General features: G+C 34.2%; 1 protein-coding gene across 1 annotated transcript in view; it reads left to right on the plus strand.

The window, feature by feature from the left end:
- Positions 1-12,606, plus strand: part of GRIK1 (glutamate ionotropic receptor kainate type subunit 1) — a 169,391-nt gene that overhangs the window by 144,468 nt on the left and 12,317 nt on the right. Inside the window, exons 13-14 of the mRNA XM_063304710.1 lie at positions 5,304-5,422; positions 10,526-10,743. Of these exons, the coding sequence (XP_063160780.1) occupies positions 5,304-5,422; positions 10,526-10,743 (337 nt within the window). The remainder of the gene's footprint in view (positions 1-5,303; positions 5,423-10,525; positions 10,744-12,606) is intronic.

Here is a 12,606-nt window from a genome sequence, read left to right on the forward strand (position 1 = left end):
GGACATCTAAATAGCTTCTTACAAAGTGTGCCCCTGGCAAAGATAGGACTTTCCCGAACAGACTTTTTTCATGGCACAGTCATAAAATGTTCATAAAAAAGTCACTTGCCACATCTGTGACATGGAGTGGGTTTTGGGATATGCAAATACTATCCAAAAAATAAAACTGACATATTTAGTGTTATCTTTCTTTTCAATAATGGATTAAGCTTTTGTCATTTTACTTTTTCCACTAGATGAGCAAAGTGTTCAGTGAGGCCAAACCAGAAGCATCCATGCTCTTTTCATTCTTACTTCTAAACACTTTTAAAGATCATAGTTAAAGATTTGTGTTTATATTTCCATGATGCAGCTACAAAAACAAACAAGGCAACTTTAGCTTATGATACTCTTGTTCAAAGATTTCTCAGTCACAAAGTTTCTTATTTTATATAGTGTCCCCATCCCTCCCGTGTAAGCTGCTTTCTAAAGATCCTTCATTTCTAGCTCCACAGATGAACTTTGGATTGCTATGTATAGAGGAATGTAAGGGAAAAATAATTCCACAAATTAAAAATTTTAACAAATATTTATTTGGCATATACAATTTCTACTGATTACATATTCAAATGATAAAACAATCAGGACCATTCTACTCAAACCTCCAAATTGCCTTTACATTTCATTTTGCATAAGGTTGTCGAGATTATTCTTATTTATAGGCTCTGACTATGGAAAATAAGTATGTAACTGTGAAATACAGGTTATAAAAAATAAAATTAGAAATATTTTTAGAAGACAAAACTTTAAAAAGGCAGAATTAGAACACATAAAATTAGGCATTAGTTGATGATTTGCCTGAAGCCTAGAACTACAAGGGAAAGCCAGAATTTACTTCTCATCTGACAGCCTGTGCACAATTTCATTCTGACATTTCCTTAATACCTCCAAAGGAAATGATGTATGCATAATTTTGTGTACAACTGCAGCTAGTGACTTCAGTGAAATTAGACTTTAATCCAGTTTTATTTGTTTCTTCCATAACAACTTCAGTACCATATGTTAACATCCTCAGACTTTCACTGCAGTGAATAAAAGAAGGATGATTAGATTAGGGTTCACCTTTAAAAGCTGTTCACATATTATTTGTTTTATTTTTTTAAAAAATGTTTACCATAAAGCTAAATTTCATGCAATTTACAAAGATGGCGGTAATTTGCTTTTAAATAAATAAATATTGCATTTTTTTTTAAGATTATGCAGTAATACTAGGAACAGTAATAACTGGTAGTGAAATGTAGCCAAATGCATTGCCACTATACATGATTCAGTACCCCACAAAAATTTTGTCTGATGTTTATACTAAGCTTCAAAATTGTAGCTTGTGTCAAAGAGGCATTTCCTTTTGGTGTAACTGGGTAGTTCCACATCTCTTCCTCTCAATTCTGCTGTTAGAGATCAACAGCAACATGTGTACAGTAAATGTTACAAATTATTTAGAAACAGCCTAAAATCTAACTCATTGATTATGGCATAGGTTGGCATGGATATAGTCAATTCCAGATGCAGTTCCTTAGCTGATGCTAACTAATTGGCAAGCTCGTAATGTAGGTTGCTGCCTGCTCTGTGCGGTAAACACTGAACCTGGGTGCCTTCCAGAGGTGATGACTAAACTTTCTAAATTCTTAGCAATGGCAATGCTAACTGAGAAGTTCTGAGAAGTGAAGGCACCAACGTTGGGAGGCTTCAATAAAAAGTGTATACATACATGTGTTTATATGTATAATAAAAGTAGGTGGTCCTCATCCCTACAAGCCCTGAAGGGAATGTCTCCCCATTCAGCATTACAGCAGCATGCAGTACACTTCGAAAGTACAGTTGTTGGTCAAGAGCATAATATTCATAAAATGCTATACCCTAAAATGATAATTTCAATATAATTTGAACTTGGATGTTTTCATTGATTTTTTTAAAAATCTGCTGGAAAGAGAATTGGTTATGTATGGATATTCCACAATTATTTTCCAGCATATACTAGTACAAATTTTGCTTTGCTTTGTTTTACTTTAGCAAGCAGTACAGGTTATTTTTCTTTTCTGTTTAAAGACATAACCACTCTGTTACAAATCAGCAATTCATTTGAAAGTCTTGGCCAGCTCAGTCACACAGAATTCTTGCAGCATTTCTTGTGCTTCCTTTAGGCTTTTGTACCAAGATGGTGTTTACAAGAACTCTCCTGCAAAAAGGCTACATCAGAATTCCAGTCACATTGTTGTCAGGCACTGTGTTTCATTTTGCCCCCAAAGATATTCCATTTCATTCTCCCAACAGATGTGGCCACTGAAAATAGTGGATAGCCACTTGCCTTTCAATGTTTTTCTCTCTTTTCTTCTTTGGACATCTTCAAGACTTGGTGATTCTGCCAACTTGTTTCTGAATTTCCTTATTTGGTCTATAGTTCAGTTAAGTATTTAAGGGAGTAATTAAATGAAAAGAAATCAAACCCAGTATTCAGCAAGGATCCTTTCTCTCTGTAACTCAAGATACAATTTTTTTCTTTCTGTATGAAAGGCGGACTGTAGGTTCTTGCATAGTTTATTCCACAAATCTCAAATACTACATATCAACAAAATGCTGCTGTGCATATCCTCTTGTGTATATGTATTATGATTGCACATAAGCTTGGTAGGTAGAGATTTTATTTGTTTATTTATTTATTTAATTTCTCTGCCGCCTATCTCATGTACAATGACTCTGGGTGGCTTACAATAGTAGAAATGACAAATCACTCACAATTCAATATAAATACATAAAAATCCAAATATAAATACGAAGTATAAAATATAAAATATGAAATATAAAATTCAAGATGGGAAGGTCTTAACCTCGGCACCCTCACAGAGACAACCACCCCCATGAATAGCTGCCCCCCCTCCCATCCCAGGACAGGTGGCATAGCCATGTTTTTACTTCCTTCTGGAAGGTTGGAAGAGTGGGGGCCTGTCTTACCTCCGGAGGTAGCTTTATCTAAGAACATTTGCTCCTACTGACTGAAATTAATGACATTTATATAGTTCTATGTTCTACAGAAGAGCTGGGTTCACTTTGAAATTCAGGATTTCAGTCTGATGGAATTTGCTTTCCCAGGTACTCTTACATATAGTGCCACTAATTATTTTGTCCACTCATTATCTTCTGATCCCAAGGTATACTTACCCAATGCCAGTGTCAGCTGTGGTGCTATTTGTTTGATAAGCATGGAAACCTGAGCACATAAGATTGAAAAAGAGTGGTGGATAGATTAAAAAATCTCAATATTGCCTTTTAAGATGAAGCATATTCTGCCTCAATGCTGGCACAGCCCTGTTGTTACCATAATTAGATCCTGTGTTATTGATTAAAATGTTTATTTTAATTTTAAATTTCAAATTCAAGAGCTTGGTGGAGTATGTTTAAATGGTACTTCCCATATAATGCATGCCAGATACTGTATGTTTTCTTGAATAACCATCTTGTTTTGATTTTTTTTTAAATTACATATTATACTGATGATTATGTTATTTAATTAACAGCATCCTAAGCTACAAACCGTTTCAATCAGAACCTTCATTATTATCTGTGTTCATTGCTTCAAGTCTAGCACAATACTCAGTAACAAGAATGCATCAACTCAAAGCTTAAATATATTGTTAAAACAGCTATTGTATTGGCATGATATTGTCAATTAAGGCCATATTGAAAATCACCATAGCTAAAGAATTTAAAAGAATTTTGCATGGTTTTAAAAGAATTGTGCATGGCATTTCTAAAAATTAAATTATTAATGCCATAGACTCCTATAATGCTTATTCCAGGAAGGCTTGTTAATCTAAGGGCTCTGTTCTTAGTAGTTGTTTGTTAAGAACTGGTAGAATTGGATGAGCTCATGGATCAGGTGACAGAAGTCATACTGCAGCTTAAGTGGTGATCTTGATGAATGCAACCTTATTTACATGATTGGTTGCAGGGACATGAATCTCAAGTCACTAAGGCAGGTATGGGGAACCTGTAGTTTTTTGGATGTTTCTAAACTAGCTGTATCAGGAAATATAGCCAACTATGAGTGATGGTGGGAATTGTAACATCTGGAATGGCACTGATTCATTCTTCTCAAGAGCCAAGTTTGGAGAACACTGATAATTAAATAAGAAACAAAGCCTGGATGATGAGAACCCCAATTCATACCTCTCCTCCATTTCTATATTTGAGAGGTGGTATAAAATATTTTATAATGTTAAAATTGTTTTAAAGTAATGATGCTAGATTGAAATAGAGTGAAAAATCATTCAACAAGTTTCCTTGCTGATAAAGGATTTGAATCTGGTTCTATAATTTCCAGTGATAACAAAAGAAATATAAATTAGAGGAAGGCACAGATGGAGCAAAATGTACTTCTGAGTGCTATTTGTTACATTTTTTGAAACATTAACAATAGTAAATTCACATTAACTTTGTGGGTTCATAAATGGGGATTCAGCTGAGAGGACAACCATTTACTGGACAGTTTGCTAACTCTTGCCTTCCTACTGGAAATAACCCTGAATATTTTCAGTCAAACCTTGCATTTTTCGGTTTACCTGTACCAGTTGAGGATAAGAAAAATATATAATCATACAATGAATGTGCATCAGATAGCACATAGGCCATGTCCATTCATGGATTTGCTGTCATGCATCCCACCCATGTTCTGGATATGTACTGTATGTTATCCTTCACAATATATGCACCATAAAACACTTGCTGATAATTGGAAAATCCTTCTTGTATGGGAGACCCTAAGATTGCTCCAGAAATATACAGACACACATTATGGACATAGAAGGTAATTCATGTCGGAGGAGATAGGTGACAAGAAACTGGAGCACCTTTGTCAAGATCTGATTTCTGAGCAGAGTACAATTGTCTTCACTTTTATCAGTATCTTCCAAATTATTACTTTCTTGGTCCACTTTTCTTTAATTAAAAAGTGCATTGTGGAAGGTAGTCATGTGAAAGTGATTGTCCTAATTTTTAAATGATGCAGGGACTTACTTGCTGGGCTAAGAACCAAAGGATGAGGAGACTTAATGGAATTAGGCCTTTTACTGAAAATGGAGTTCTAAAATGCTTTGCATTGCAAGTTTGCTTTGGATCTCTTGTGCTGTGGTTGCACATTTATGAATATGGCCTTAATTGTTTCCTTTTTTATTTTTCTCATGCACCATTGGATATTGTGCAGTGTTTGGCAGGTGCTATCCATATTTTTTAATGTGATGTTTACCAACTCTTTCTGTTAACTACCACAGGTTTACACCCTACGAGTGGTATAACCCCCACCCATGCAACCCTGACTCAGATGTGGTGGAAAACAATTTTACTTTACTTAATAGTTTCTGGTTTGGAGTTGGAGCTCTCATGCAGCAAGGTACAGCGGTTACCCCTCATTCCTGCACACATCCCACAGTTTGATGGAGGGCTGCTCTGCTGGTAAACTCTGCCATTGGTAGTTATAGCAAAAACTCTAAAACCTGATTTAGAAGGAAAGATACAATTGCCTACGTTTATGTACTGACAATTTAAAAATGGGCTTTAGGGACAATGAACTTGGAATCCTACCAAAAGACTTAGAAAGAGCCATTCTTTTGAAAACTCTTGTCAGAGTTCTGTTACCAAAATAGAATTAAGGACTTTTCTGCAGATATTTAAGATGTTTGCCTTTTCTAAATGCATTCAACCTTTGATGCTCACAACCTCACAATTGCAGTTGATTCTTGAAATTGCACAAAAGGCTTAATATGCAGTGAAATTAATAAGATGCCTTTGATGCTCTATGGTATTCATTCTGAGACTTTCTTTTTGCCTCTATATGACATATGCCTTATATCAAGTTAATGTTACTGTGAATCCTTTCAAAACTGACCTCACATTAAACATGTCACAAGAATAGGCAAACAAACTTAAGAAGTTGTGCTAGTATAAAACATTGTTATAATTGGGGAAAAAATAAGCAATTTTTTCTTGTAGTCATCTAGCTTTTTTGGCATATGTAGGAAGATATGTATACCAAAGTATATTGTACGCACTTAGTAAGATAGGATGAGGAAATCTAATTTCATCCATTAGAGTAATTTATTTTCCTCAATTGGTGAATAAAGCACTAAGGTTTCTCACTATTGGACAGGTGTAATGTATACCTCTGAGTACTCTGTATGTGAGAATGCCCCAAATTTGATGTTCTTAATAACCTGCTTTTTTGGAGTTTACCATCATCCACAACAAACTGTGGGATGCCGTGCCTGCAAGTCACCACTACCTTGGATACATGACAGTCAGCCCCAACCAGTCTCTGCTTGTCTTTGAAGAAGCATTAAAAATGAAAACTGAGCTCAAAAATTTGTAAATTGAAGCAAATATTTCCATGTACAAACTTGTGGTACGTGTGGACTATAAAGGCAGCATCATTAACATGAAGAGTTTGAACAAGAGATGAATGGTTTTAACCTCTACACCTGTTGGTATGCTCTTTTTTGTTAACAAAAGCTGCTTAATCAGAAGGCACTGTTTATTAGATTATAAATTGTGATCATCAGACTTTCTCTTTTCTACAGAGGGTGAGCAAAGTCTGGATCAGGATTGGCTGTCATGTCTGCCAAAAACAAACAAAACAGATGCTAGAGAGTCTTCAGCAAGTATTGGCACTCACTTGCAACATTTGTTTCCCTACTTTTCCTTAAGTTCTTAAACCAGATCAACTTCTGGTTCTTTAAACATACAATATAACTAGATATTAATTCAAATATGTAGAAAACAAAACAAGCTAAAATCCCCTGCTCACAAGCCTGTATAGCCACAGTGAAGTTATTCTGAAGTAACAAAGCCAGGAACCTATTATGATTAAGTGAAGACTAAGGCTAATTCCATTTCTCTAGAAATAACCTCCTTGAATTCAATGCACCTTAGATTTGAATAAATATACTTACTCAAGTCAATATAGGAGTCAAGGCTGCAAATGAATCAGTGGAGTTCTAAATTCCATTGAATGAAGTGGGGCTGTCTCATAAGAAAAAATAATCCGTCCGTTAAGAATAATAGGCTGATAAGATTATTAGGTTCTATAAGGTCCCATGAAAACCAGACTCAGCAATTTTCTGCATATACCACAACTATGCACATACAGAATAGACACATCTTTATGTCTATTAGCAGATAAATTGATGACAAGAGGGTTGTATGTAGGACATCTCAACTCTCTTTCCCCATAAGATGAATTGGGAAGGCTACTCATGTAACAATTGTAAGGATTAATTACATGTGAAAATTCATTTTACAAAGGAGTCTGCATTCTGCTCAAAATTAGGCATTTGTTTTATGTATTTATTTATTTTATTTTATTTTTATCCCGCCTTTATTATTTTTATAAAAAACTCAAGGCAGCAAACATACCTAATACTGCTTCCTCCTCCTATTTTCCCCACAACATTTTGGTTTTGCATTTAATCAAAACCAGGGAAATATCATCATCAACCAACAGCATGGTTTCAACTATTATGTGGTTGAAGTGATTGTTCATGGTATCTTCTGATACCTTGTATGGTTGGCCACTTTTACCAGAAGCAAGCAGATGTCTAAATAAAATGCAGTCTTTCTTTTCACACCATCAACAGTCCTTTTCTTACAAATCAAAGGAAATTTAGAATTAGCAAAAAGAATGTAAGAATCTCAAAACTTCTCAGTGTACTGTAGAATATATATTTGGAAGCAGAAATCTTATCATTTTGTCAAGTTGCAACACTTATGTTAAACATTGTGAGCTATTGGATTATTATTATTTTTATAATCTATATAAATTAAATTGAGCTACTACAGCAACATTGATATAATTTATATTCATTTGCTGAGCTTTTAGTAAATAACATTTCCACAAAAAACTGAATCAGCATTCTTTGGCTTGTATTTTCATTAGCAAGCTGCATCTTAAAATTCTAAGGAAGTGTGTGTATTTGTGTGTGTGGTGAGAAAGATTTTGCCTATAGAATGCCAAGAAAAGAATTAAAATATTAGCATGAACATAACTTTTTTTAAAGATAGTTCTGAAATTAACATAAAACTGGCTGAAATCTTAAGTATGCTTAGTATAGAAAAAACCTGCTAACTTGCTTCTGAGCAAAGAGGAAGGATTGTTCTGTACAGCCAATATATAATTTGTACAGATTTAGTGATTCTAAATAGACATAAACTCAACAAAATGGTAACAATATCTTAATTAATTAAAATAATCCAACAAAATGATTAATCCAGGCAATTTAATGGCATACGGCAAAGCATTGTATATTAGATGCATTGGCTACACGTATGACATATACTGTAGTTTCTGTAGCGTTAGGGTATTAATTTTTAAATAATTATGTATCTGATTTAAAGTATGACAAACATACAGGGTGAAATTCATCTGTGTATGTCTGCCAGTAATTCAAACATTGCTGGCATGATAGATTTCCTTACTCCTGTAGCTCCACAGTTTTAGATCATCTTCTGGAGCAAATACTTAAATGTAATCTGGATGGAGAAATTCTATGGCATAAATAGAAGTCTCTTCACATTTGCAAGGTCTAAACCATTGGTCACAATCTAAAGTTTAAAAAATACAGTGATATCCAATGTCCTCTAGGAAGAAATTTGTCCAAGACAAATATTTCCCATAAATACTATAATTCCATTAATGTGTGTAGTAGAATAGAATAGCGGAAAATAGACCAGAGTATGATATCTACATACTTTCAACCTGTCAGAGCTAATTTCCATTGATTTTCTTATACCAATACAATTTACAGCCTTAAACCATACATAGCACAAGATTTTATCTGAAAACTCTAATTTGGAAAATGATTTGCCTTTTTACAATATCCAGTTTACAAACCAAGATATCTTCCAAGGCCATAGAACATGTTCTTGCCTTCCACATACTTTTTTTAGAAGGTATAGCACCACAATGCCAAAAATGTTTGGTAAACAAAGCAGATCGGTTAATACACATGCATGGTATTCAGCTCATGAAGAGTTTGACCACCTGCTGAGGTGTTGTGAAGAGGAATAAGTTTAATCACTGGTACTATTTCTACCATCACTGGAAATGCATTAAACTTTTGAAGGATTTTTGATTCCCTTGATACCCGGATTGCTCAGGTTTTTCTGCAATTGCAATTTACAGATCAGACATGCCCAATATTCAGCTCACAGCTCCAGATGCAGCTTGGATTGTGCTGTTTTATCTAAGTCATATGTTGCAGGGTAGTTTTCATCATATGGAACAGGAAGATGGGGAACAAATAAAAGAAAGTTGAAAGACCATTTAGAGGCAGCACTAGCAGCTTCAACTGATTGATTTACTTATACTCTTGCCTAATGTCCAATTTTTAAAAGCCCAATTTCCAGTAAAAAAGTAAGTATTTTGAGTGCAAAACACTTCCCAAATGTAAGCTTCCCATTTCACACTTGAAACAGATATCTTGCACTTGAAACAATATTTCAGGCTTGGGCAGGGTGTCTTGAATACAGAAGATTTTGCATACCCTTAGCTTGCATTAATATTAAGTCAATATTCACTTTTAATAAAATAGACAGGGTCAAAGGAAACACAGGGCAATTAGGGCAGATTGTAACAGAATGTTTTGGAGATGCTTGAGTAATCCATGACTTATAATAAACTGAACTTTTATTGAAAATGGTATGTTTTCTGAAAATAAACATATGATGCAGTTCTCTCTCACTTCACATTATGGGGGTGGGTGTTAGCAATATGAATATTTAGAACCAATCTGGCTATTTGATGTTCTTGTCTTGGGGGAGAATACAATTACCCATTTACTTTCCTGAACTTGCTGTATCTAATGTTGCTTCATTGTCTATTGATGTTATCATCTCCAGCATGTTAATCATACAATAATAGAGACTGCATCATCTTGCAGATGGGGCTTACATTTATTTGAATTGCCCTAGTATTTTAAGTATATACTTAAAATGCCTTTTATGTTTTTCCCCTGTTCCTTTTATGTGTGTCCTATTGATATTACTGAAATAAGTCTAATATTTCATATGATTTTGAGGAATTCAGGTAAAGGGAAATATATGTTCAAATTAAAGGGCACAAGATTGAAAGTTTTTACATACAGATCCTGGTCCTATTTATTACAGCAATATCAATAAAATTTACTTCCAAATAAGCATATCCATAATCAGATTTCAGTTGTTTTTCTTGAAAAAGCAATTAAGGGACATATTAATTATTAAGAAAAAAATAAGTGACAGTTCTGATCCAAAGACTTCTATTTGTTTGTCATCTAGAACTGCATACATCTTATGAAAAGTATTTCCTGTGTCTATCATCACTCTATACATCTTTTATTGCATCAAATCTTTTTGATTCTGTTATTCACTACATAGCATGTTTCTGAAAGTAACCTTCCACTGCATGACCTTGAAATTTATTTTCGTCCCATTGTAATGCAATTGTTTTGATGGTGTTACACAGGATCAGAGCTGATGCCAAAAGCTCTTTCCACCAGAATAGTAGGAGGAATATGGTGGTTTTTTACCTTAATCATAATATCATCCTACACTGCTAATTTGGCTGCCTTCTTAACGGTTGAGAGGATGGAATCACCTATTGATTCAGCAGATGATTTAGCAAAACAAACTAAGATAGAATATGGAGCTGTTAGAGATGGATCAACCATGACATTTTTCAAGGTAAGATGATGCTATGAAAACTTTTTGTCATCTGAAACGTTAAGAGCTTTTAATGCTATGTTATACTATTAATCTCAATCTTTAGTTCGTTCAAATATTGTCGTAGGGTTTGATTTCTCTTCATTTCTTCTTTGGATAGACTATGTCCAAAAGATGTTATTGAAGAAATAACAGATTTAGAAAAAAAAATTATGTGGCAAGATAGAGATGGTATTGAAAATGGATTCACCACTGACAGGCCAAGAGAATGATTTAGAAAAGGATATTTCACTGGATCTACAAAAGAAACTGACTGAGGTGTTAAAATTTAAAAAGAAATTGGAAATTCTTGAATATGATCAAAATAATTCTTGGCACTGTGGACTATATGAAATATGCAAATCCCACTTTTCAACCTGAAGTGTTCAGAATTTTAGGCAACAGCACAATGATTCTTGACCAATTTACTCGTTCTTAATTAAAAATGTGGACATCTTCAAATTGAGAGTCAGCTGTTCTAACAAAGGGTTGCATTATGTACATTACTCTAGTTAATTGTATTGAAATTATAATTTGGTTGTTGTGTTTTATGGGTTAGAATTACATGCAAACCAGACCACTATGCCTTGTTCAGCAAACCCTAATTAAATTTGAACCTGCCAATTCTTCTTAAGTCAAAAGCATGAATTGCCAACATATCACTCAGACCAATAAGGAAGACTTTTAATGATAAGCAAAGCATAATATTTCCTGAACTTGTAGCAAAAGCTTCAGATTAGACTTGCTTGCTAGTTTTATCAACTTGGAAATGATACACCTGCTGCTGTCTATATATTTCTTTTGTGTTTTGCCCCTCATTTTTCCATTGCTTACTCATTTTCTTTCAATTTCTATTTATCCTTGACTCAACCAAGTGTGACAACAATTTACTTTGGGAGACAAGCAGGAACTTGTACAGCTGTCAAGTTGGACATGTTAATTTGTTGTAAGAGATACTAATTCAAATTAATAATATTTATTTATTTATTTAGTCATTTCTCACATTTCTGCACTGCCCATCTCACAAGAGACTCTGGGCGGTTTACAATTCAATTAAAATAATATGTTTTTTCTAGTTTATGCTCCAACAGAGATATCCAATAAAAGTGTGTTATTACAACTTTTTTTCTTTTTCTTTTTCTTTTTTTGCCAGTGTACTATCCCACCTGTCAGCATTTTTGGATTTGCCAACCTTACCTCAAAATTAACTAAACTCATGAAGTATTCTGATATGTCTATGATACTAACATATTTTATTCAGGAATAATAAATATAACATAGTTCACAGGGATTGGTCTCAGTCTGCTTTGATTTTCTGGGTCTTATACCAAAGCTATGAAGAAAGCATGCACAGACGACAGACACAGACACACAGACGCACAAACACACAGACACAAAGACACATGCAGCAGTTGGTAATCTGAGAAAAGGCAGACTGGAACAGATGCAGGTAATTATAGTTATCCAGCTTCCTGCTGTGGGATTTCTGCATGATATAGAGACAAAGCTAACCTTTAGGAAGTTATCACGCAAAAGAAGCTATGGCAGATTGGCAAGATTATCAGAACTTGGAAAGAAATATTCTTTTGATTCTTCCATGATATTCTGAGAACAGATATTTCCATTTTTGTGACTGATAGTTTTATATTTTAAATGGCTGCCCTCTCATAGTGGTCAGGATGAGCAAGTTTATAGTGAAATTATGTTACAGATAGAAGAAAGAAAAAGAAACAGAGATGGGAGAGATATTGGTTTCATTTCATTTTTGATATTTTTAATTCTTTCCAAAACCATACATTGTTATTTTCCTAGATATTTATCGAAGTATGCATGTCTGGTTTTTTA

The sequence above is a fragment of the Candoia aspera genome, chromosome 5 (genome assembly GCF_035149785.1).
Source record: "Candoia aspera isolate rCanAsp1 chromosome 5, rCanAsp1.hap2, whole genome shotgun sequence".
Lineage (NCBI taxonomy): Eukaryota > Metazoa > Chordata > Lepidosauria > Squamata > Boidae > Candoia > Candoia aspera.